Consider the following 26758-nt stretch of genomic DNA (forward strand, 5'->3'; position numbering starts at 1 on the left):
CCCCCTACTCCCCCTCTGCAGACCTCTCACCTCCCCTGGCTTACTCCCTGGAAGCTAATTAGCATATATTCTCCTGCAGAGTAAAGTAATGGCCTTAGAGTTAGCACTGATACAGACATACACAAAACCAAATCCAGAATGGGTCGACACACATCCATTGGCTTCCCGGCCCGTTTTGTAAATTTCTCTCCTTTTGTTATTTGTGTTTGCAAGTCACTGCATGTGTGCTATGAACTTTTACTGCATCGATCAACCCCATACTTGTTCGGCATCGTGGAGCCCTATTCAAAATGCTATTCACTACATCAAAAGATGCTGCTGTGTCTGGCTGCCTGAAAACACATGAATATGTTTCTCTTGTTTGCGAGAGTAGAGAGTTGTTTAGAATGGCACTTAGGTTATTTATTGGAATATCAGTGGTACTGTGTAAATAATACATAAGGTCTGTTGATGGGTCTTTGCTTCGTCCCAGAGGACAGTGTGAAACACACGAAGGAAGCACACACGGCCAATTTTAGTCAAACAGGGGAGCACACTCAAGAGTCCTCTCATCTACAGTTATTGTACTTCAAAGCAATGACAGTTAAGATTAAATGCGGTGTTAGGGAGCGCAGAGGCTGCGCCACCCCACATCAGTAATTGTGTAGGTGGAGAGGAGAAAAGGGGGGTTAGAACAGAGTGGAGGGAGTAAGGAGGATAGCTATCATAGCGGTCCAAGCTGATTTGGAGAAGCCCTTATCGGCCCTGGCTTGGTGCCCCTCTGCGCTTGGCTGCAAGCCACGCCAAAGAATGCCTGGTAGGGTCAGAGGAAGTGAGGTCATGTGAATCACGGACACACTTAAAGATCCACTTGGCAGCAAATGGCGAATTCATCACTGAAGGTCAGACATCCACCACCTAAGAGAGAAAGATTGGCGTTTTGCTGCAGTAGAAAGGGATAGAAAGGGGCTATAAGGGAAGACAGGGAGTACAGAAGGAACAAGAGAAACAGTTTCCATCTTTCTTTCTGTTGTTCTTTCGAAACAGAGAAGTGCAGCTGGTGCAGAGAGCAGTATGTTGCAGTAACATATAGCCCACCAAGGGAGCTTTATAGTGTTGTTCTTGTGCTTGTGCTTGAAAGCAGAGATGCCATGCAGATAAACAGCAGCTGCTCCTCTATTCATTTTGTCCTTTCTTCCATCCAGATGCACACAAACACCTTTTAATCTCAACAAAAGAATTGTATTTCTCAGAGAATTAAGCGCAAGCTTGTATCTGTGTATCTTAGCTCTGGAGTGTGTCGTCCCAGTGGTGAGAGCTTTTGGAGCCAGAGGACCAGTACAGTGACCCGACTCAGCCTGCTTTAATCTAATCAGTCTCTTCAACTTCCTAATAGGCTGGTTTCCCAACAGTCTGCTCCACTGGGACAGTTGCTGCTTTTATCTGTTGTACGGCTGTTTACTGATCAGGGGTCAGGAAGCTGCCTCGCTTTCTGTACAAGAAACCAAAGCTCCATCACAGCACATTACATCCAGGCTTACAGTGATTAATGTGCTAGGGTTTCCACTTCTGTGTTTACTCTATGCACAAGCATGTGTGTGTCTCTGTGTGTGTGTATGTTTGTGCATGGGCTTTAATGTGCATGGCTGAGTCTATCAGCTGGACTTTAATCTAATCTGGTAGCAACCCTGCCACGGTGACCTGTAATGATTTAGAGCTGACCCCATCTCTCTAACTCAATACACTCGTTTCCACTCAGCTGCAGCGTGCATTTGTGTGTATGTGTATAAGTGTAAGATCAAGCTTGCTTATTTGTCAATGGCCTTGTGTCATAATGCCCCCTTAATCTCACCCCTCACATGCTCAGTCATCGATCTTCTCATTCATACACTTGAGTTCATACAAAAGCAGCTCATACATAGCCACTGTTATTCTCTGTCTTTCTCTCTCTTCCGTTTACTTCTTGACCTTCAGTTTGAGTTTATGGGAATAACCTCCAATCCTGTAAACAGGCCACAGCCTAACCCAACCCCCAAAACCACACACACGCACACACACACACACAAACGTACATGGGTACACACACAGATAATGGTTATTGGATTCATAACTGGGAGACTCCTATCCTCATGCTCTCTGTGCAAGATGAGAGGTGCTGAAATGAAATTCTCCCACAGAAAAGCTCTGCTCTTACCTGGGATTTAGAAAAGCTCTTGTAGGGCTCTCTCTCTTTCTCTCTCTCCCTCTCTCTCTCACACACACACCTCAAGGCTAGAAGAGGAAGCACATCCAAAGACTGAGAAAAAGAGTGGAAAATAAGCAGAGAGAGCAAATGAGAGTCAGGGAGACATCGAGGGATTACAATGAGGTAAACTGGGAATGGTAGTGGTATGACAGGGAGGGGGAAAGAATCTAGGAAGATACTCAAAAAAACATGAAGTGAACTGAGTGTCAGACAAAATTGATCTGTCTATCTAAGAGGCTGAAAAGAGCCACCCTAGGTGACCATGAATGGTCCAGGGACTTAGAGGAAGAAAGAAAAAATAGCAACAGGGAACTTAGTCTGTGGCTACACTTTCACCCTCCAAAAAACCCACAAAATAGTCAAATCTTTTAAGATTTTACCTCAAAACGATGTTAAAAACACCCCCTGTGAGTTTGCTGTTGTCATACCTAGAAAATAAAACAGATTATTTCACACTGTAAAATAACCTACATCCTCTAAAAAAAAAAACAGGATAAAAAAAAACGCCCTGCAAAAAGAGCTGCTGTAGTAACCCTGCAGCAACCCAGTTCATTTCATACCTAAAAGAAACTGAAACATTACATATGCAGTTTTATTTCAACCTGTGATCAGTTATACTTCAAAAGAATCAGTCTTCTGAGGTAACATGCAAACATGAATAGTGACAAAAACACAATTTGTGGTTGTCATAATTACAGCAGTACAATGCATAACTCAAGGAACGGCTCTCTTAAGAATTATGCATTGATTAAATTGAGATCACGGCAAGACAGTGAATCTCTCAATTACCTGCCCAAAGCAATTAAATGGCTGCCATGACTGTGTCCATAAAATACTGTGTTTCTTTCACAGATCATCTTTTCTGTGTTGTTAAGCGCAGTTATTAAATCGGAGAAATGATTTGTGTTGATGGAGTAAGTGTGGCTGGAAGAATCCTGTGCAGGATTTCATGAAGTTACTATTTTAATTATGTCAGAGCAGGGAGAACAGAGATGAGGTCTCAGCGGCCCTCTTGCTCTTCTGTGCAATCGGTCTATCTTTTAATTATCCACCACTCCTGTATGGAAAGCAGAGGGTTGCTGTGGATAGGCGGAGATAGGAGGGGGCTTCTATTCTCTCATCAACTGCCTGATAGAGGAGTGTGATGACTTAACGATTGATTCCCCTGTCTATCTGTCTCTCTCTCTCTCACACACACACACACACTCACACAGACACACACACACACACACACACACCACATATCTATCTTTCATGTGTCTTTTATTGCAGTGGCGGAATAATCTTTGTCATTTTAAAAGCATCTCTTAAACTCTTGTCTCCCCTCCATCTCTCCCAAATATCCACAGTATAAAATCACTTTTGCATACTTTATACTTACGGGGGGATCCTGAAGTTGATAGCAGAAGAAAATAACATGACCTAAAACTTCAGGGACAAAGTGTTGGTATAGTATGGGGAAAATACCGACATGATAAGGCGAAGACCCGAGGGGCAAGCACGAGGGGCACATGAAGAATGTTGAACGCACCTTCAAACAACAATCTCCAAACAGCTAAATCTCTGTTACAAGGATACAGTGAAGGAAAGCATTATGAAATCTGTCACCAAACCATGACTCACTCTCAGCGACCTGATATTTAACTTGACCCACGAGCCACTGTAGCTTATTCACCGCTCTCCCTATAAAAGAAGGCCCGCCTTTTAACAGCTGCCAAAGCAGATGATCTTAAAGGACAACACCACTGTTTTTTTTTTAAATTAAATATTTTATATTTACATTAAAGTAAGTAACATTTTGCAAATGTTGCTGTTGTTGTTTGGGGGGTTGGGGTGTCATAGTTCTTTTCACTTTTTAATAATATGATAATTAATAAGCAGATACCTGAAATGTATCTGAGTTGTCTGATCCATCACCTTGAACATCACGTTGACACATTTTTTTTCTCTTTGTCATTGCCTGGTATTTTCATTTACATGCAAATCAGAGGAGAAGAGCCTGCAATGCATTATCACGCTATTGTAGGTTCTGCAAAAATAGTGCTGAATTAGTGCTTACAGTGATGGATTACACAATTCAAGAGACTGTACTAAGTAATCGTCATCCCTAACTGCCTTGAATAGGGCGTGGTAAGCAACCCAAATGATGATGATAATGATTATTATCATTATCTCTTTCAGAGCACTCCTTCCCATTTAGAATTTCAATACATTTTAATTTTAGTTGATTGCTCCATCATACATATTCATTAACTGGTTCAAAATAAGTTTGTGTTTTTAGTGATCGTGGAATTGTGACACAATCATGCCACTATGTTAAAGTTACAATTTAGCCAGTTTATAAAAGCCTGAGAGTTTAGATTTTTCAGCCAACAACTATTCAATGTCCAAATATTTTCTGGGTTTGATGGCTGGCAGATTTCCACAGTCACCTGTAGTTTGATGACTTGTCTGCAAATACTCGCCAATTAATTGCAGAACACTAGTGAAACTATAGAAAGTGTGAAACAAAGTGGGAATGAGAGTGTTTCGCTGTGGCGCTAAGGCAATACTTAATTTTTTTCCACACTTTCAAGTTTTAAAAGCGCTAGTAGTTAGCCACTGTTTGCAGGATTGCAACACAAACTATGAGTCACTGCAGCAATCTGCCAGTGTCGAAAGTAAGACTGAAGGTTTTGGTGCAGCAGTCTCTTTGTGAACTTCATCTCCCCAAGAAACCACGTGCCACCTGGTCAAGGAATACACATGTTTCCCTAGCCACCGATAGCTACAACTCTTGGATAATGTGTGTTATGACATCACAAGAACCGCTTCATACAGGAGAAAAAAAAGTGGCAACAGAAGGACAAAGCTTGTAGCTGCAAAATCACTTTCATTCTTTTACAGCACTGCTGTCAAACTCATGTTACTCAATTTACAACAACCTGCAGCTCTTTCTGATCTCAAATGGGCAGTTTCAGTTTTACAACAGGGCAATAGCCCTAATCAAAGCTAACAGCTTACCTGATTGGCTACCTCCCTCGACTTTTTTGGGGGGCAATAACAACAACAACAACAACAACAACAATAATAATAATAATAATAATAATAATAATCTGGACTAAACATACACTCATTCTTTTTTATTTATTAAGTTAAGTTACTGTGTTGTGTTGTGTTGTGTTGTGCGTAATGCCGACGTGGGACAGTTTCGTTGTACTGTTGTACTAGGTATGACTGTGCAATGACAATAAAGACTTATCTTATCTTCAGAGAAACTACTAAGAAAAACCTCAAACTGATTATAAAAAACAACTTCTAAATTTGACTGTTTCTTTTAGAGTAAAGTAGCACATTTTAATGAAACATCCATTTATAAAAACAGATGGTACCCCTATCCCACGTTCCTCCTTCCACATTAGGTGGATCTATCATGGCAGCTGCTGCCAATCCTCATTAATACCAGCACCAAACTACAGTCTCAGGCCTAAGTTGTTGCTTACCTTCTATCCTTCATTCTCTATCTTTAAACACAGTCTAGTTGTTTTTGACATTGTGGTCCTTGCCTCGTGAAGTGCAGTTTGTATGTCTCGGATCTCAGTCTTTCCACATTCAGTTAATCTATTACAATCACAAAGCTACTGTTGTAACTCAGAGAAACTTGTTGGCATAGCCTCTTTGCTGTGTCTTACTCTGGGGCGGGGCAGGGCAGGCCATAGGTCATGTCTTTGTCAGTAGGAAGGCCGTAAAGCTGACAATGATCAGACCTGTGGCTCAGATTAAAATAACAGTGCAGACATGACGTGATCTGTTCTTTACGACATGCAGCACAGTGCAAAGTATAGTGAAAAGTCCAAAAATTACACTGTTATTCTCTGTAATTTTCACACTTGGGACGGTGGGTCGATTCGGTAGTGTCAAACATGCAGTGAAATTCCTCTAAGCCTAAATCTTAAACATCTTGTGTTAGAATCTCAAATTTTTCAAATAAAAACCATCATAATAATGCTTCACATAGACATGTACGGTCCAATTCAGAGAGAGTTTATTTTATATTTATATATCACTAGCAATGCTCAAATCTAAAGCAGGGTCTGAATTTATAGGACTCATACTATCAAAGTGCTGTGCAGTTCAAAGTTCTGTTTTAAGTATATTTTTTTTATGCCAAAACCTTTTCATATTTTTGTTACTGTGAGTAATACTTTCTGGGAAAAGTATCTTTTCCTCTTTTTTTTTTTATAAGTCAGTTGTTTGAGGTCAAAGGAATTTTATTACTTCATACTTTATTATATTAGTATTTCAGCTGTTTTGTAAAGTTCAAAATGAACTTACTGCTGTGCTTTGTATTTAAGTCTATTTAGAAATTTAGGATGTATTGTGATGTAGATGTAAAATATGGGTATGTTTGTGTGTGGGAATTTATTGTCTGCATGTATACGCTTGCTTTTTTTACTATAATTTGTAATCTATAATTAATCATTGACTCTCCTCCTGATTCTGGGCTTTTTTGCTAGCTTTTGTGAATAGCCACTCTATCATTCCTCTCTCTTTTTCTTCCTATTTTTCCCAAGGGAAGTGTCTATTTTAGGAACCTGATGTTCTCTGACAGCTCTCACACATTCCTCCGTGGCATTAATGCCAAAAGAGGCTCACAGGCGCACAGACACGATAACACATATACACGCACACATTAAAAGAGAAAGCGTGTACAGCTACACACAGGAATACTGTGTCTTGCTAACATCAACATTTACAGAAGTCCTCAGGTCATGTCAGCTGCAGGAGAAAAATGGTTGCAGGACAAAGAAAAAATCCTACACAATAGAAAACAATTTCCCCAAACATGCACAGAGCATTACCACATACAGTATGAAAAATTACCATACAATGCAACACGGCGTGGCATAGCAGCACTCTGCTCAAAGCACAACGTCACCGTACAGGACAATAAAATTCGCTGCACTTTCCCTCATCCGTTTAGTATCGAGTGCAGTCTGGCTGTCTGTGTTTGGGGTCTGCCCGCCACAGTGATATGATATCTTGTCATAGTTTCTGTCATAACTTGTCAAGTAAGATTATGACCAGCTTCAGACATGCCATAGAAAGGGTGAATCACATTCTGAGGTTTTTTTTACTGTGAGGGTTTGTGTCTGCACACATGAAAATAGGGCAGAACAATACAAGTCATATATATAATCATTAACTCTGTTCTTTTTTTTTTTTTAGCAGTGAAACACACACCAAGAAAGGATGATACTTAAATGTCATTGTATAGCTCAGGAAGTCTAATTATACTCGTCTGCTGACACAAAGACGTTCCACTGGCTCTTTCTTTGAATCTCCACGGGTACCTGACACGATACGTGACCTGGACAAAGCTGGAGGGATTAATGGCTTTAGGACCGTGCGGACACACACACACACCCAGACACTTTAGCAAAAACACAATAGAGCACGTGCTCTTTTAACTCAAAGGTACTCCTTTCACACATAAATTATTTGACATGTTGGGAAATATTTGTTCACCATATTCACTTCTGTAGCGATTATGCTAATTATGAGGACTCTGTCCCAAACATATGTGATTGTTAGCATTATAGTTTTCGCCAGTGTGACACAGAGGGCAACATCCATCTGGAAACTGGCATTAAGGTTGTGGCAGCACTGATTGATAGGTGTTCTGGCACAGTCAGCTGGACGGTCCAAACCAGTGAGTGGGTCAAGTCCAAATATTTACGGTGTCCAGTGGCAAGGTTATAATCTATCCAGAAAAGGTGAAGAAGTAATTAGAATTTAGCAGCAAACTACTGTCTGTCATGTCTATTTCAAAAATAATGGGGCTGTGGCCCTGTCAACATTGTGAGTGCCTGTGCCTCGCTTATATATGTGTTCTGAAGTGTTTTCTGCTGATTATGAAGGTTATCAGCGATTCTCTTCGGAGTAATTGTAGATTTTTTCTCTGTAAGCCAATCAGAAAGGACTATGCCTGACTCCAAGCATGTCAGAGTTCACTGCTCTCAGCATGGTCACACAGCAATTAACCTGCACTTGCTGTACAAACTGTCACTCCCCTTAACTCTCTCTCTCTTTTTCACTCTTTCACAAATACACACTCATATGATTATACTGCAGCTATTACACATTTGAATTGCATGATTCTGCACCACTCCTGAATAGATTTCATTTTAAAGCAAAATAGTCTCTACAGCATGTTTTCTTCATCAAATACATGTGTCGATTCCCTGCATCAACACACTGTGTCTCTCCATTCTCTCAAACACACACACGGGTTCCTACTACAAGACTTACTCTAACACTGATCATGACTCGCCTAAACCTAATTTTAACCAAAACCTAAACTTACTCTAACCTTCATCCAGAATTGAATGATTTATGTCATGAGGAGGCAGGTTCCCTCAATGTCAGTAATACAAAATAACAGGCGCAAGCACACAATGCATCATCCAGTGTGTGATTTTCAGCCTGCCGACACCTGCCATTTCAGGTTTGCATGCTCTGCAATTTTCCCACAGCTTTGCAGCAAGGACGCTACCTCAGGACACACAAACCCACACACCTATCCACACATACACACATCATTCATGATTCATGCCTGAAATCCCTAATATTTGATTGCCACAAGTCATTAATTATTTGTGCTTCTCTCAAAATATATCTTCCTGCATGACAAGGACATTCACCATCTTTCTGTCCATCACAGACTTTCATGCTACACATGCTCAGGTACAGTCTGTTCCTTAAGCATCGACATGTATTAAGTCCGAAACAGGCCATAGGCTTATTTGCATGAATTATAATTCTTAACAACTGTTTTGTAATTTGCACTTCAGTGCTAAGCAAGCTTCATAAAATAACAAATGCAGATAACAAGTATGTCTTACATTTAATGTTATCTATGCATGCACTGCAGGTTAGATTCTTTACAATGATAGACACTCAGGCCTCTTTGTACACACATGCACTCGGAAAAAAGTGAAGAAATGTTGTTTTTGTTATGGCAGTTTGGCAGTATATGAATATTAGATATTACTCCCCAATCATCATCCTTATTTATTCATTACCTGCTAAATGCGTGTTTCTTATCGCTGCTAGCAAGCCATCTGCTATTTGGAAACACAATAGAACATCACAGAAACACACTCAATGGCAATCAGAAGTACAGTTTTGTAGAAATAACAGATTTGTGGAGAAGACAATGAATAATTCTCTTTTTCTATTAAAAACCTACATGGGACTGCAGAATGCGCGAGAATCTGGTGTGTCTTATCAGCGCTGACAGTGTGTACGGTTGTATTTTCTCCAGGGTCGCTAGAAACATGGAAAGGCTGAATGGTTGTTAATTACTGGGAATAACATATTAACACATGCACATACACACTCTCTCACACACACACACATATATAGATAAATTTGACAGAGAGAGATGGGGTAGTTTAAGGGCAGCACATCCATGTGTATGTTTCTGACCAAACTGTCAGAAGAAAACTTTAACCTGTGCTCTCAGCCTAGCACCTTGCAGCTTGACTGACATTCACCAAGGATTGGCCTCCCCAGACCATCACTGATCCACCACCGAACCAGTCATGCTGGATGATGTTGAAGGCCGCATTATTTTTGCTGTGGTGTCTTCAGTCTCTTTCATGTCTGTCACATGTACTCAGTGTGAGCCTGCTCTCATCTTTGAAGAGAACAGGACACTAGTGGACTTTCCAGTTCTGGTGTTCTCTGCCACCCACATTTTTATTTTGTAGCGATGGAGAAATTGAAGTACAAAGAAAGCTTTTGCTTTGAGCATCCACTAGAAACTCAGAGCTAGATGGATGCCCAGGACTCATAACACTAGAAAAAAGATAACCAAGAAGCATAGAGGGCCTCAAAAACAAACAGACATGCATAAAATAGATGTAAACACTCAACAAACAGATAAACAAAGGCAGTTTCAGATTATCTCAAGGGATTTAGAGAGATTTTTAAGCATTTTCTTGCTCTGTTAGTTTGGGTTGTGTGCACTATCTACACCATAAACAGGAACTGCAGACTGTCAGCATATTTCGAGATAACTTTATTGTAGTGTGGTTTGGACTCACAACAAAACGCTGCTATCAGGGTGTAACAAAATATCAGCTGATACGTTTACTCAAATAAAACACAGCATAAATTGACGAGTACATTCATGTTTCATACAGCTGGGTTAGAAAGTTTGCAAACTTACAAAGAAGTGAAAGTCTCTTATTTTTGTGGTATTTTAATTTTAATGAAGTGAGACAAAAAATAAATCTAAAACATAAATTCTAAATTCAACTCAATTCAATCAAATTGAATTGAATTCTATTTATATCGGGGCAAATCTCAACAGCCTCAAGGTGTCTTATATTGTAAGGTAAAGAGCATAATATAGAGAACACTGAAACATTCAAAGAACCCCCTTTGAGCAAGCAGTTGGCAACAGTGGGAAGGAAAAACTCCGTTTTAACAGGAAGAAGCCTCTGGCAGAACCAGGATCGGCAAGACCGTATGCCAGCTGGGGGTAAAGAAAGGAAGAAAAACACACTTTATAAACTAATGTTCAAATATGAATCTAAACATCAGTTTATACTGTGGCTTGCTTTATTTGAGTCAGTGTATTTGAGATTCTTTCACACCCTTAAGCTACATATTGTGGTGGTTCCACAGCACAATAAAGTTACCTTGAAATACACTGAGGGCCTGCGTTTCCTGCTTATGGTGTGGATACTGATACAAATGAAACTAAAAGAATAAAGGATGCTTAACAGTTTCATTTAAAATAATCTGAAACTGGCGTTGTTTATCTGTTTGCTGAGTGTTTACATCTATTTTATGAATTTCTGTTTGTTTTTGAAGCCCTCTGTCCTTCTTGGGTTTCTGTTTTCTAGTCTGATGAGTGCTGGGCATCCATCTAGCTCTGAGTTTCTAGTGGGTGCTCAAAGCAAGAACTTTCTTTGTACTTAAATGTCTCCATCATTGAAAAAATGTGGGTGGCATGAATGCTGGCCAGAGAACACCAGAACTGACAAGTCTGTATTAATTCAAGGATTTTTATATTTTAGAAAAGACAATTCCAGGCAGTCATTCTGGGCTAGAGCTCAAATATCGCCTAGAAATTGTTTATCATCTCCACATACCGGAGAAAGCAGAGATTTAACCTTCTTTGAAAGAGACCTTATTAATTAAAGGGATACACAAACAAATGCCACAGCCTCGTGTTGCTTTTTCATGATAATAAAACAATAAATACAAACAACAACAGATGAGCCACTGGGGAAAAAGTCAATATCTGATATAACTCTACATGGAAAAAAGGATAGATATCTAGCTATGATCTTGACTGTCAGTCAGGGCCACACACAAACATGGTTACCATGCTGCTGATCTAAGAGGACTGTTGGCTCGTAATTATTTTTTGCACCAATCATGAGTAACCTCATTTAGGCATTGCAACCCAGAGGCTAGTTTGAAAGGAAATTAGAACAAATGTCATCGTTGGCTGTCAGGAAAGTTCTTGTCGTCTTGTTAACTATAGCTTTGCTGTGAAACTGTACCTAGCAACAACAATTTGCCTCATCACCATTCACAACCATATTGCCTGTGAACCTGAGCATACTGCATGCTTCCTGACTCTGTCGTTTTCCCTCAGCACACCACCTGCGTTAAAAATACAGAGTAGGGAAACTGCACCTCTGATGACTATGAGGTTTTCATCATTATAGAATTAGACTTCCTTGTCAGCTTTTTCCTACCTTGTCAGCTCTTTCACTTGACTGGAGGTATGGCTGAGGAGATGAGGCGAAAAATTCTTTAGGCCTATCTCAGCCTCATAATGGGCTGTCGATTTCCCTGCAGCCACAAAGGAGGAACAGTGGGGATGCATGCTATTTGCAGACCACAGCTGTTTGTGGAGATATGACTATGTAGAATGACACAGATACATTGGAGATCTCAATCTCAACCTTTTCAGCATGTAAACCGAAAAAGACTGTTCAATTTCTTCTATCTTGGATCACACAAAGAACGGCGCAGTGTGGAGGGGAGGAAAAGAAGTTAAATGAGGCAAAAAGATTATCAAAGCTTGCTATCCAAGGAGAGGATAAGACAATCCCATGCAAGCATTGTCTTTGTGGAGATATTTTCAAAGTGTCCCAGTCCCCTCTGTTCTTAAAAAGCCTGAGTTCTGAAATAACCAAGGCCATATAATTCAGCAGCGATGTGTGCCGGACGAAAGAGGAAAATCTCTAAATCTGCAGTTTCATGCAGCTCCTCCCAGCCTCTGATTTCTGACGCTTGGCTTGCCAGATAAGATTCTGAACATCAAACATACAGTCAGGGCTCATCCTGTTAAAGCAGAGATAGGGGATGAGACTCTCCGAGTTGAGATGTTTCTATAAGGCATGTAGGCCTGTTGTAGACATGATAAAAATGGAATATTGACTATAAATTTACACACATGAACATTTCTTTACACCAGTGCACATGATGAGCTGGACAGACAAACATAACCAGTAGCAGAACACCCACACCACATGTGCTATACAAAAGGACACGCACTATTCATTTATCCCAACAGCCCTAAAGCAGCAATTTCATCAAAAACAAACATCTAAAAAAAAAAAAAAAATAGGGTGCACTTTCATTCAAACTGTTTCTTATTCTCCTTAAACCTACTCTAAGTGTTTCATAATGAACATCCCAAGTGTTTCTGTCTGGAAAGCTAGTAATGGAATATTTATAGAATATTTCTGGGAATACTTGTGGGAAACTCTGGTTGTAACAAGCATCTTTGTTCTACTGAAACACAATTTTTTTCAATTTCTTCTTCTTGGTGTCTTTCTTTCTGTGCCTGAGTCTCTCTGCTATGTTTCTGTCTTTGTGTCTCATCGTATATCCAGTGTGTGTCTGTCTTCCTACCACTTTTTTTTCACTGCTTTTTCAACAACCTCAAAACCTGAGCTCAGTCAGAGCCTCAATATGAATCTCATATGTAATGCATTGCCATAGTAGCCATTGCATAACAGAAATCCCTTAGAACTCATCTATCTTACAGGCTGTTCTCTGCTCATTGTAGCACCATGGCACTATGTATAATAGGCGCACTCTTACTGAAAACTCTTTAACAACTGCCCCTCATTGTGCGTGCCTCATGACGCCTGGAAACAGCTGTAATCTCAAGTAATTCCCACCACAGCCATTCACTCTTGCTTGCAAATGTGAATTCTTTATTTTTGTCCATTAAGCTGGCAAAACAAATGTTCGAGGCTCACCATTATATGCATGTTTTTAATGCACCGCAGAGTGACAGATAACACTGACAGAATCTGAGTGTGCTTTCTCACGTGCGCCATAATTTGCAACTCCAGCCTGACATTTATAAATTGAAGCCTCAGCATATGCTCGATGTAAACATGTCCCAGAGCGCATTACGGTTAAATGTTGCAAGATGTTTTTGAAAAAGCACAAAATACTCACATGGTTAGAAAATCTGTCTGCAGCAGGAAGACTGTCCTTATAAATGCAATTAAAAGTTTACGTGTGCTTGCTTTGTCATACAACAGAGACAACACAACAGTTTAGTGTAACTGAGACATTTCATCATATCAGTGAGACTCAGTAGCAATGTGAGTTTGTATGGTTTCAGTTTTGAATTATTACAGTTCTAATCCAGATGTCCATGGCTAATGTGGGATGGATTAGTGAGCAATATGAGTATCCACTGTAGTTCAAAACTAAGGAAAATTGTTGGTTTGACCGCCAACATAAGCTAGGTTTACTGACTGGTTCAGTTTAACTACTTACCACTTTAGGCATTGTTAGAGGCAAAGCATTTTTATCTGTGAAAATCCTCTAAAACTTGGGTAAAAGTGAGTAATTAAGTAAAGAACTGCATTAATTAAAAAAAAACTGTTCTGTGTGTAATACATTTTTTGAGCAATGACCCCAACACTGATCACAACAAAGAGGGTAAGTACCTCCAACATGTGCAAACATTTGACCCACAGAATGCGATTCATTTGCACAAATGTGATGTGTTTGATGTGCTGCTTAGAGATGATGGTTACTCTCAAAGTGAGAGAACTCATTGAGAATCTATGGGAAAATCAATAAGGAATCAAAATGATAACTGATATCAGGAATACAATTGGAATTGCTTAATTCTTTCATTTCCCATCCTTAGACACGACTGTGACAAAACTAGCTTAGTGCCCACACTGTGCGGCAATTATGGCATACTGTGTGTGGTTGAATGTAGCTGGAATTGTTTACATGTTGATCTGATCTGTGGTTGATTTAGCAGGATCTGAGTATAAATTCAGATTGTTTCATGTAACTTATGTGTGGTTATTTATAGATATTTGTGTAATTTTCATGCAAATTAGGTCTACCCAACAAGTGGACCGTAAATTCACCCCGTGGCAAGACTTCAAAAGTAGCCCAGTTCTGTGGGAAATTACGGACTTGGCAACACTGCCGCTAACTGTCTTTGCTTAGTCACTTCAAAAGAGTATAAAGTGATGAATTCTTTCAGCTCTGTTTCTCTTCTTCTAATCCTGGGACATATTTGCTGCCCCATGTGAATGACACGTGAGAATTTCACACTTTTCTGGAATCTATAAAACACGAATAGCCAAATCAACCACATATATAAACAAACATATTAAGAGCTATTTACAGTCACTAATGATGAAATACTTACTTGAAGAGCTGTGTGCATGTGTGAAAAACTTAAACTGATAACGTTAGGTGCAAAGAACTATTCTTGAAGGTTACCTAACTTTCTCTGATAGACAGTCATGGCCTTGGACAGCATAATTAAAGCCAACGTCGGTTTAATTTACTCGGTGGGTTCAATAATTATTAACTTAGAGAAAGCTCGGCTAAGAGGTGGGAGAGCACTAGGAACTGAGTGCACAGAAAGAACGCAGACTTTGGAGGAGAGAGCTAAGTGGCGATGGAAAGAGAGAAAAAGAGAAAGAAGGGGACGTGAAAAGAGAGTTGTCCTGGAGGCAGAGCTAGTAAATGAGTCATCGACGTGGATCTGCTATCAGGTCTATTCTAACAGTGCTACAAGTGAATGGATGCCTTAAAGGTTAGGCATAAAATGATTTCTCATTTTGCTGCGATATACCCCCTGGTAGACATTAATGCTTTGGTTATGGACTTGAGTGTAAAAGCTCCCGAGGTAACATGCTGCTTGTCTGCCATAAATATTTCTGGCTATGTATATGTATATTGTTATTTGAATGAGGCTGCTTTTGTGGAGACGAGTATATTTTTGTGCAAATAGTTAAAGTTGATGTGATGCTGTGTGTCATTTCTATAGCCAGGTAGTCACTCTGTCTACACAAAGCCAACTCCCCTGGTACCTCACATCACAGCTGGGACTCTGCTCAGCTCCGATCGTCCTGACCCATTTCAGTGCACAGATACGCACACACACACGCTCGACCACACACACATATATACACCAACTGACAGTTGCAAACAGACCCATGCATTCATACAAAGCAAAGCAGCCACACGCAAAACACTTACATACTGTATGTGCCAAGCTTCATTTATGCTCTACTGAGTCTGTTCGTGTCACAACTTTGCAGATGTTTTAGCCATGGGGACATGAACACTAAATTTGCAGAAATTCTCTTCCCGGTCGTTTGGTTGGAACAGCGGGTTTTGAAATGATAATGAATCTGTGGGCCAGGATTTCCCACATGGCATCATGTCTAGAGTGGAAACAGAAGAAATAGAATAAGGCAGCACTGGAAAGCAACAGCAAAAGATGTTTTTTTGTATTGCCAAATGTAAAAGTCAAATTCTGGCTGAACTAGGTAGATAAAGCAGTCGGCTTTTCTGAGAATAATAAAATGTTAAAAAATCCGAGGTTAATGTTACTGCTGCAGAGTGCAGATGGCTCCCCATACAGTTAATTTGGAGTTCAAAGTCTTGCTCTGTCAGTCAATAGCTGGTGAGCACAAGCAATATAAAAACAAACTACATATACACCCAAAATAAATCATGGATAAAATGCTGACTCACAGTGCGAAAAAAAGAAAACACAGATATGAGTCTTATTGCATTCCAACACATGCGATTTCAGATGTTGATTGCAGGTGTAATAAACACCTATAATAACTTCATTACACATACTTATGTCACACAGAGGTTAAAGAGGTTAAAAGAAAAATCACGCACAAAGTGGGAGAGGCAGCGTATAGGTCAGATTCCAAAACCTTATAAATACTCCGGTAAAACTGACCATCCAAACTCAGTGTGTGATCATAAGTGTGGAAAAAAAAATATCAGAGAGCATGAAGACAGACGGTGTGATGCTGCATCCTCTGGCATCAGGAGATGGCCCTGAGCCTGAGCTGATGTGTATCTTTGGGACTGGGGACTTAGGACGCTCTCTGGGCCTGCGTCTGCTCCAGTGCGGCTACAGGGTGGTGTATGGCAGCCGCAGACCTCACAGCTGTGGCCCCTTGCCTGAGGGAGCTCAGGTATGCCTTATGGCATTATATTGAACTGAATTGAGTTTTTAAATTAAGAAACATTACTGTACTTATCTCAAACATGTTCTGTCCTGTGTTTTGTGCAGGTGATGACCCATGAAGAATCAGCCCGGTCTGCCAAGATGATCTTCGTTTGTGTTCACAGAGAACACTATGAATTTCTGGAGAAGATGGCACCTCAGCTTGAAAGAAAGGTTAGTTGAGTCCAAAGTTAAAATTGGAATCAAAAAGATACACCTTTAAATCTTAAAGCACCTTTAAACTCTTTCTTTTTTTCTCTTTCTTTCTGTGAATCCACATTTCTACATTTTTATTTGCCAGCTGGCCTGGAAACAATATTTAACATATTATGTATACATAGGCTATTACATTTGTTCCCACATGGGAAACATCATAGCAAAAGTTTAAAAAATGACATTTTCATGGAATTATCATGGTGATTTGTCAGTAATAATTCATGTTATTTGAGCGAACATATAAATATTAACTGCTGAGTCATTTCTATATTAAGGAAATAATTTTTAGAGACACGTTATCTAAATCGTTCGTTCTGACAATCAATGACTGATTAATCGTAACTCATTTTGATAACAGCATTACCTAATGCAAGTTTATTATGTTAAAAGTCTAACTGGTGTTACCACAGCTGATTAAAGAAGCAATAAATTGGTCAATCTGAGCCTGCGTAGCTTCGATTACAGTCTCAAAACACATTAGCACTGGATAAAGCAAAGTGCCGTCATAAAACAGGGCTTTTGTATGCATATGTAGGTAATCCATGACAACGATTTGTGAAAAAATAATTCTATTAATCATGAGCAATTTAATAATAAAACAAGGGCATTACAAAGTGTATTAGTGTGGGGTAGTGGGAGTGGATGTGTTTTTAAAGTAATCTCAAGATCTCTGAAGTTTATTACTTCGCTTGAACATCTTCTGAGACCTCTGCGCTCAGTTGGATTGTGGAACAGTTTGTCCTCAAGATATTAACCACAAAATTTTCCTCAGTAAATGTTCTGAATTGTTAAGAAAACATTAAATATTAGCATTGCTTTAGTTCTGTTACAGATAAAAAGACATGAAAAAACTATTACTTTTAAGTTTGCATTGTTTTATCAATTAAATCCTGCTAAGATGATTATGCAACTTTGTAACTTTTATTTGCAGCATGAATTAAGGATTAAATCTTAATGCCGTGCAACAGCACAGTATAATACTACTACTACTAATGGCCAAGTTACATGTGGGAATTTTACATTTTAGGCATGATAAGCACATGATAAGCAAAAATAACTCAGGAAATTAAAAACACAAGCAGAAAAAAATGCCCCATTATTAAGAAATAACAATGGGTGCTCAAAGCCTGCGCCGACCAGCTGGCTCCTGTGTTCACCAGACTATTCAACCTCTCCTTGACACATGCCACTGTCCCTCACTGCCTGACATCAACAACAATAGTCCCAGTCCCCAAGTCCACCACCATCAGTAGCCTCAGTGACTACAGACCCATTGCACTGACTCCAGTGGTTGCAAAGTGCTTTGAGAAGCTGGTCCTAAAACACATAAAGGACTGCCTCCCACCCAGCTTCGACCCCCACCAGTTTGCCTACAAGGCAAATAGGTCCACAGAGGATGTAATTTCCACTGCTCTCCACTCCACTCTGCATCACCTGGAGAATCCTGGGACATCAGTAAGGATGCTCTTCGTTGATTTCAGCTCGGCCTTCAATACTATCATCCCAGACATTCTTATAGACAAGCTGGTAAACTTGGACTTCCCCCCCCTCCAAATGTGCATGGATCAAAAACTTCCTCACAGACCGTTCACAATCAGTCAAGGTTGGCAACCAGCGATCATCCACCCTGTCACTCAGCACTGGCTCACCACAGGGATGTGTGCTGAGTCCACTATTATACACCATCTACACCGGTGACTGCACCCCTACGCACCCCTGCAACATCATCATCAAATTTGCAGACGACACCACTCTGATGGGGCTCATCACCAACGATGATGACACCGCCTACAGGGATGAGGTCCAGCGACTGTCAGAATGGTGTGACTACAATAACCTCACCCTAAACACCAAGAAAACAAAGGAAGTGGTCATGGACTTCCACAAAACAAGAACTGATCCTCCCCCCCCTCCATAAAAGGTGACTATGTGGAGAGGGTGTCCTCCTTTAAGTTCCTCGGCACCCACATATCCGAGGACCTATCCTGGTCCACAAACACATCAGCCCTAGTAAAGAAAGCCCAGTAGCGCCTCTATTTCTTGAGGGTTCTGAGATGGAACAGGCTGCAGACTGAACTCCTAGTGTCCTTCTACCGTGCCACTATCGAGAGTGTGCTGGTGCACGCCATCCCTGTGCGGTACGCTGGTTGCACAACAGCTGACAAGAAGAGACTACAGAGGGTCATCAGAACTGCAGAGAAGGTGATCGGCTGTCCACTCCCCTCCCTGGACTTAATTGCCAGCTCAAGATGTCTCTCCAGAGCCAGGGCAATTATAAAGGACCACCTCCATCCTAACCACCACCTCTTCAACATCCTGCCCTCTGGAAAAAGGCTCAGATCCATCAGGTGCAAAACCAACAGACTAAAGAACAGCTTCTTCCCGTGGGCTGTCATAACTCTTAATGCAAACTAAGAGTGTGTAAAGACTTCCCCAACACATCCACCCTGACACTGCTGTTGATCATCTATGTGCAATATCTCAGTCTTTCCATGTTCTGTGCAATATTTTTGGCTCATGTGCAATTATTTTGGTCCCAGTCTGTTTCAATGTTTCCTACACATACACCATGTATATAGTTCCACTCACATATGTATACATATACACTGCTTTTTATTCTATTCTATTCTATTTATTTATTTATTTTATTTTTCAGCCTTATTGTATATTGGTTTCTCTTCTTCTTATTTTAGCACCTTTGTGGTCCAGCTACCCAATTTCGCTGTGCAAGAAACTGCACAATGACAATAAAAAGCTCTAAGCTCTAAATATTTGAAGTGGAAACAAAAATTTCAAGGAAAGCAAATCAGAGACAAAATTATTAGTAATTTATTTTGTGTTTTTTTAACCACATGTTATCTCAGGGCAGTTTAGTTGGCTGTAGACCTTACAGTATTACAGAAAGACACTGAACAAATCTCTCTTGAGGAAGAACCTCTGACTGAACCAAATTCAGGCTGAGGGGCTGTCTGTCTGAAACGGTCGGGGTGACAGGAAAGTGGAGAGAGAAAAAAAATGAGCACTTGAAAAATAACAAATAGTGAGCAGGTTTGCAGGGACAGTAACCACAGGTCAAAACCAAGCAGCTATAGATCGAGACACATCTCCAAAAAGGTACGGAGAGAGGAGAAAGCATAAAATACAGGAGAAAGAACCGGAGGCTACTGACATGTAATCATGGCAAATGAATGCACAGAGGTAGGAGGGTGGACAAGAAGTGCTACACAAAAACATAACGTTATCCAGTCACACCTTATGTGTGTGTAATGTCTGTGGTTTCTGCTGTTCACATCTTAACAGAATCATTCACATGATTTTTGTAAAAGGTTGTGCATGAAATAAATGACAAATATTCTAACTATTTTTTTTCTCTCTACTTTATCAATGCTGATGGATTTATTTCAAGGTGGTGGTGGACCTCAGCAACAACTTGAAGAAAAACATGTACATGGAAGCAAATGCCATCTACTTGCAGAGGTAACATACCCCTCAAAAGCATGGAAAAGAAAAAGAGTCTCTCATTCATGAATACACTGTGCATGCAAGTCATTCCTTCTGTTCACCAAGGGAGCCTAACCTTTTTCCTGATAAATCTTTATTTGTTGTCAAAAATATCTTTTTCTTTCATTGCAACTGTGCTTATTACAAATCTATGTGAGAATGACATTGTTGTGGAAAATGCTCCTAAAGACCACTTGGAAAATGAGAGATCAAAAACTCTCCACTGAATCCTAAAGAAGTGAAACAAATCAAGTGGTTGCAGCTCCCTTGACAGATGAGCCTGCTGTGTATCCATTCGGTTGAAGTGGAAACATTGATTCTCATCATTTTGAGACTTTTTCTTTCCCCTGGGCGTCTTTGTAAAGGAAACAATAGCAACTAAAGTCCTTTCTGTGTGTTCTGTAGGCTGGTCCCTAAAGCGGCCGTAGTGAAAGGCCTTAACACCCTGTCCGCCTGGGCCCTGCAGAATGGACTTCTGGCAGGAAGACAGGTAAGACAAGAGTAGAAGTAAGGGATCTGTTAAAAAGATGTCAGCAGGCTCAAGATGAAACAGTCAGGAAGCTTCCGAACCTTAAGGAAGACTTTGGCTGACTAGAATAAAGATACAAACAAAGCAGTAACAGAAAGAGGAGATTACTAAATTGATCTGATCATCATGAGAAATGTTTGACTTCAAACTACAAAATAACATCTGCTTTCAGCATTTTCTGTAATGCGATGGGAAAAAATGTCTCTTGGACTGCTTAATAACAGGAGATTGCTTCACCATGCGCCATGCAAAATTTAGGGAAGCAATTGATTTCAGTTTTGTTGCTGCTGATTATTGATTTTGCTGTCTTACCATAACAATGCGAGAGAAAATGAGGGCAGCGCTTGTAAAAATACACAAACAAGCACACTTCATGATCTTGCAAAGTTGAAAGACCAGTGTTTATTGCAGCTTCCGTTTCACGGCTACAAAGAGAAACACAAACATGCTCGAACCTCTGGAGACCAAACCTGAATCTGCCTCAAATCCTCTTCAACACAAACAAGCCCCCATACATGTGCACGTAAACACAAACACGCTCGCACGTACACACACACACAAACCACTGCAGTGTTCTATTTCTTTGAAAACAGGTAGCTGTGAGAGAAAAGAGGGTGTGTGTGTTTGAATGTGTGTTTCTTTATCAGCGCATATGTAGTTACAGTATATATCCACACACACTCATGCTTTTAAGTGTGTGCTATTCCCCAGCCAGCAATTTGATTAGATCCACAGCGGGGCTGTGGCTCTGTCACATTTACATTCAGATGGAGATTTAGTCTGTCGGCTGTCCCCTGCTGTTGCTGGTGCAGTAATGTAGGGAGACATGGCTGGCTGCCCGGTCCACTTACACACACACACCTGGGGAAAACTGCTCAATCCCACTGACTCTCCTATATGCCTGTCAAACTGCTCTCTCTCTGTCACACACTCTCTAGCTCTCGCTAGTTCTCGCCTTTTACAAACAAGTTAATCGTCTTATCACAGAGCTGTGAGTGCAGTAATAAGCTTCAGCATGCTGAGATCTAGAATGGGATTACATATTGAGCAGCATATGTATATAAAGTAGGCACGTGTGCTTACATAGTCATACATTTTCAGGGGCTTCTTCCCAAAATACTGAAGGAGCGGCGGGTGACGAACAAAACAGGAGTAATTCTGTCGACACACACTGTAGGTGTAGCTGTGCAGTCATTCACTAGATATTTGAATCGGGGGGGTGAGTCATCTATTAGTAATAGAAACACAGATCATTAGAATGTGCTGAGAGAAAATTTAATAAATGTTAATATTCATATTATTATTTTAGGACTGCTTTCATCAATTTGCCAACTAATACAGTTTGTAACTGCAAAGAAAAGATAATATCAGTGACACGATGAAACTTCACAGACAACTAAAACCGCATCATCTTCCATTTTGGTCAGAAACGACTAAGAACAGATTAATGGTCCGCGCTGTTGCACTGGTAAAAATGCTCCTGCCTGCAGACATGAATGCAGAAGGTGTAGGTTTTTGAGTCAGTCGCACATATGCTGTCCTGCTGTCTTAATACTCATTAGAGAACCAAACTGCCGGCTGAAAAGCCCCCAACAAAAGCATCATTTATTCCTGTTTCGGGAGTCTTTGATAAAACCTGCAGCGCTCAAGTTAGCTAGAATTTTTTAAACCTTTAAACAAATGTAACTTTATATTTGTGACAAGCTCTATGCCTTTGGAGAAATACACATTCATAGAATGCTTCTATTTATGCCCCAGGTGTACCTGTGTGGGAACAATGAAGAAGCAAAACGGGATGTGGCAGAGATGGCCACCAAACTAGGCCTCACTGTTGTGGACAAAGGGTCCCTGTCAGCTGCTAAAGAGGTGGAGGACTTCCCTCTGCAGCTGTTCCCAGAGTGGAGGATGCCTTTGTACGTGGCTTTCGGCCTCTCCGCCTTCTTTTTCTTGTATTTGGTCATTAGAGATATCGTCTATGCATATGTGGAAAATGATGAAGATATCTCTTACCGCATAATGATATCCCTGGCCAACAAGGTAAAGATATGCCCCTCTTTGTTTAGTTGCTTGTAAAACGGTATTTTACATTTCTCATTTTGTTTTTATTTTCCATGTGTCAGATCACTCCAGTCGTGTCCCTCATTATGCTGGCGCTCTGCTACCTCCCCGGAGCTATAGCTGGGTTCCTTCAGCTCTACAGAGGGACCAAGTACAGGTCAGGCATCAAACATAAACATTTTCATTCCTGGTACAATGTAAAAAAAAAAAGGCATGATTTTTGCAGCGTAAAGTGCCTAACTCGTTTTCCCATGTTCCAGCCGTTTCCCCAACTGGCTAGATCGCTGGATGCTGTGCAGGAAACAGTTGGGTCTTCTTGCACTAGGCTTTGCGTTGCTCCATGTTATCTACTCATTAATCAGTCCTGCCCGCTACTCTGACAGACAAAGAGTCATCTCCAATGTGTTGAATGAGGTACAGTGCAGCAGGCAACCTGATTGGAGTGTTTCTGCAATCCTGCACAAAGAGAAATATTAAATAAAGCTTATATGTACATGTAGAACATTCACTGCAATAACAGTCCCTCCACTTTTCTCTCTTCCTTGTAGGTGAAGAAAAATACTACCACTCCACTTTACTTTGACAATACCAGCGCATGGCGCAATGACTCATTATATGCACTGGGAATCCTGAGCTTCTTTCTTTTTGTCCTGCTGGGGCTAACATCCTTGCCCTCTGTTGGAGGCACTCTCAGCTGGAGAGAGTTCAGCTTTGTTCAGGTCAGTGCAGATAAAAATGCACAGTCCTTCATATGTATGTGCTGTGTGTGAACGTGCATTTTCTCATGCACACCTTTAAATTCTCACGCTTTATCAGTCATGTGTTTCATATCAGTAAAGGCATATTTTAGAGCCTTCTAGATAATCTACATTTAGAACTTCTTAGATTTTTATCAGTTATTAAAGTGTTGTAAAAGCAATATAGCAATATGTCACTGGCACTCATCTCCCCAGAGCCTAGTTAACTAGCCGCCTAACACAGGCACACAGAGGGAGAGCTAGGAAGACTTTAGCCAAGGATTTTAAATGTTAAGTTATTCATTAAATAGAATTATGATACCTGGTATAATCCTCCAGTGAGAAGATTTTTAATACAGGTCACAGGCCCATTTGTGTAAAGGTCAGGTCCATAGATAGACCTCAGACAGTGAATGGTACTCAGAGATGGAGGTGAAAGTCAAAATAATTCTTATGATCTAGTGAGGATAGTTATGAAATAAGACATGAAATAGCAATAATATGCTTACATAAGCTTACTTTTTGCTTCTAGTTGTGATCACTGTTGTCAACACGGGAATATAAAGCCCTGAATACAAGCAAATATCCAAAAATGCTAGGACACTGTGTAATATGATATTTGCTCTCCACTGGTTTAATAAGGTGCAAGTAGGTGCAAGATCCCTTATCGTCATCACACAGGGGCACAGTTTATTACTGCGCCATAGCAATAGCACTGTTTGCTTTCTCTGCTGTTTGCCCTTATTGCAAATGCTAAAAAATGGAAATGGAGGCACATTATGCACTAGGTTGTTTGTTATTATGTCTGCGTCTGTGCATGTCAGTCTTAAATTCAGCATAAAGCATTTCCAAGGATAGTTTGGTAATTTGGGAGATAGCTCATTCTTATTCTCATTCTATTTCTTCCACAGAGGTAGATGAGACAATTGATACCATTAGTTTGTCTGTGTGGTAAATTTGCCAATACCAGCCTAGAGTTGACTTATCCTAGCTTAGTGTAGCATGACAAAAGGAGAATGCAAATACTGTCACAACAAAACTGAGCCCCTCTAAACCTCACCAGTTAATTTGCTTTTTTAAAAAAAAGGTTCCACCCATTTCCAGTATTTTTGCTAAGCTAAGCTAAACCCATGTTTTTAATTGTGTTTGATTAACTTTTGCTTTTATGTTCTGTAATTTTGTGATGTTGATCACAAAGTGCTTGAAATAAAATTTTTATTACCTACTTACTAAACTCATCACTAGCTTCATGTTTACTTAACAGATAACAGAAAGGTAACCGTCTTCTTGTTTAACTCTTTCGTATTTAATCTTTAATTTTTACCATTTTGTGTGTGTGTTTCTTTTTCCCCACAGTCGACGCTGGGCTACCTGACTCTTTTACTCTCCACTGCACATTGCTACATTTATGCCTGGGATAGATTCCTTCGCAAATCTACGTATAAATGGTACACTCCTCCGGACTCCATGCTCTGTCTAATTGTTCCTTCGGTGACACTGGTGCTCAAGCTGATCCTCGTCCTCCCCTGTGTGAACCGTCCGCTCATGCGCATTCGCCAAGGCTGGGAACGCAACCGGCCAAAGGATGAGATGGGTGAACTCAAGGCCACTAACATGTAATCCAGGGTTGCTGAATGTTTCAATGACATGTTATATTAACAATTTTCATTTGTAGGCAATCATAAAGTAGGAAAAATGAAACAGCATAACGATTTTGCACAAAGTATATTTTAGGAGACTAACTATTAGTTATGTAAAGAAGAAGAAAGACCAGCGGTTCCAGTGGTGAGTTAGTGTGTGATCCTGCCTGTTCCTGACTTTGCAATACTGAGAGAAAAGTTAGGTTTATGCTGGCCAAATTGACACGCTTCTGTTGATATAAATATTTTTAATGTGTATTTTCTTTGAGCATTGAAACCCCCCACACATTTCAGATGTTTGTGTTGTATCTTTTTCACCAAATGTGCTGAAAAATAGATTGCTATCCCCTGTTGAAATCCACTGTTTTGATAAACATAGGCAATAGTTTCTGTATTCCACTCTCCTTTCCCTTCAAGTGGAGCAATTGTATCCCTGAGGTTGCTCTCTTTTCAGGATGTTATTGATCTCCCTGCTTTCTGACACAAATATCTCACTACCCATACCTGCCTCCGTCTCAAGAGCACACTAAGACACACATGCTTATGATGCACATACACAGCATAAAGGTGAGTAATTTAATTGGATTTCTGCATGCAGATTATATGAAAAAAAACAAACACGAAGCACTTAACTTGGGGGTGGAACAACAGATTTTGTAGTCAAAAGCAGATTCACAAACAACCTTTACCACCATAGATCTAGTGCAGTGTTATAGTCAGCAGCAAATTTACCAGGCTGAAGCAGGTAGGTAGTAATAAAACATGCAGGCTGCCCTCAATATACCCACTACTACCGAGGAATTGCTGAGAAGGCAGATCCAGTTAGATTTGAACAGATGATGAGCAGAAATGGGAAACTCAATAGTGATGGCTGGTGAACAGGTGCAGGATGGTTAGAAGAGGTTGGTATGCACATCCCTAATGATACAGAGACAGAAAAAGGAAAGAAGAAGATGGAGTAGCTGTCGCCATGACAGATTCTGGTGCTATATAAAGAAAACGCAGTGCCTCTCGCCTAAAGCAGAACATTTAGGCAGAGACATCCTGTTATCTCGCATCTAACAGCATTATCTGCATACACAATCTGTAATCCCTTACATCCTCTCCTATTGTATTAGCCTCCTGTTACCAGTGAACCGATTTTACCAAACTGCCTGCTGTTCGTGTGCATTGGTGTGTGCGTGTGTTGGTGTGTGAGTTATTCCATTATTCCAGTATTGCCTCTGGAAAGAATTAAGATGTAGCAACATGCAGAGCAGAATAGCTGTGAAACAAGCTAACTTACATAATTCATTTCCTCTCATCTTTAAT

General features: G+C 40.3%; 1 protein-coding gene across 1 annotated transcript; it reads left to right on the top strand.

Annotated features, from left to right (window-relative positions):
* Positions 1–12576: 12576 nt before the first annotated feature.
* LOC100691747 (metalloreductase STEAP4) lies at positions 12577–26061 on the top strand. Its single transcript, XM_019364236.2, has 10 exons — positions 12577–15326; positions 15561–16734; positions 16833–16940; positions 20389–20459; positions 20889–20973; positions 22771–23049; positions 23133–23227; positions 23331–23484; positions 23619–23789; positions 25164–26061. The coding sequence occupies exons 2-10, from the start codon at positions 16546–16548 to the stop codon at positions 25425–25427; spliced, it is 1416 nt and encodes a 471-aa protein (XP_019219781.1). The 5' UTR covers positions 12577–15326; positions 15561–16545; the 3' UTR covers positions 25428–26061.
* The last annotated feature ends 697 nt before the right edge of the window (positions 26062–26758 follow it).

The sequence above is a fragment of the Oreochromis niloticus genome, linkage group LG11 (assembly GCF_001858045.2).
Source record: "Oreochromis niloticus isolate F11D_XX linkage group LG11, O_niloticus_UMD_NMBU, whole genome shotgun sequence".
NCBI classification, from domain to species: domain Eukaryota; kingdom Metazoa; phylum Chordata; class Actinopteri; order Cichliformes; family Cichlidae; genus Oreochromis; species Oreochromis niloticus.

Coding starts and splice junctions, on each gene's coding strand:
- LOC100691747 (XM_019364236.2), top strand. CDS start 16,546: ATGAAGACAGACGGTGTGATGCTGCATCCTCTGGCATCAGGAGATGGC. Junction 23,050..23,132: donor TGATATCCCTGGCCAACAAG/GTAAAGATATGC, acceptor TCCATGTGTCAG/ATCACTCCAGTCGTGTCCCT. Junction 23,485..23,618: donor TCTCCAATGTGTTGAATGAG/GTACAGTGCAGC, acceptor TCTTCCTTGTAG/GTGAAGAAAAATACTACCAC.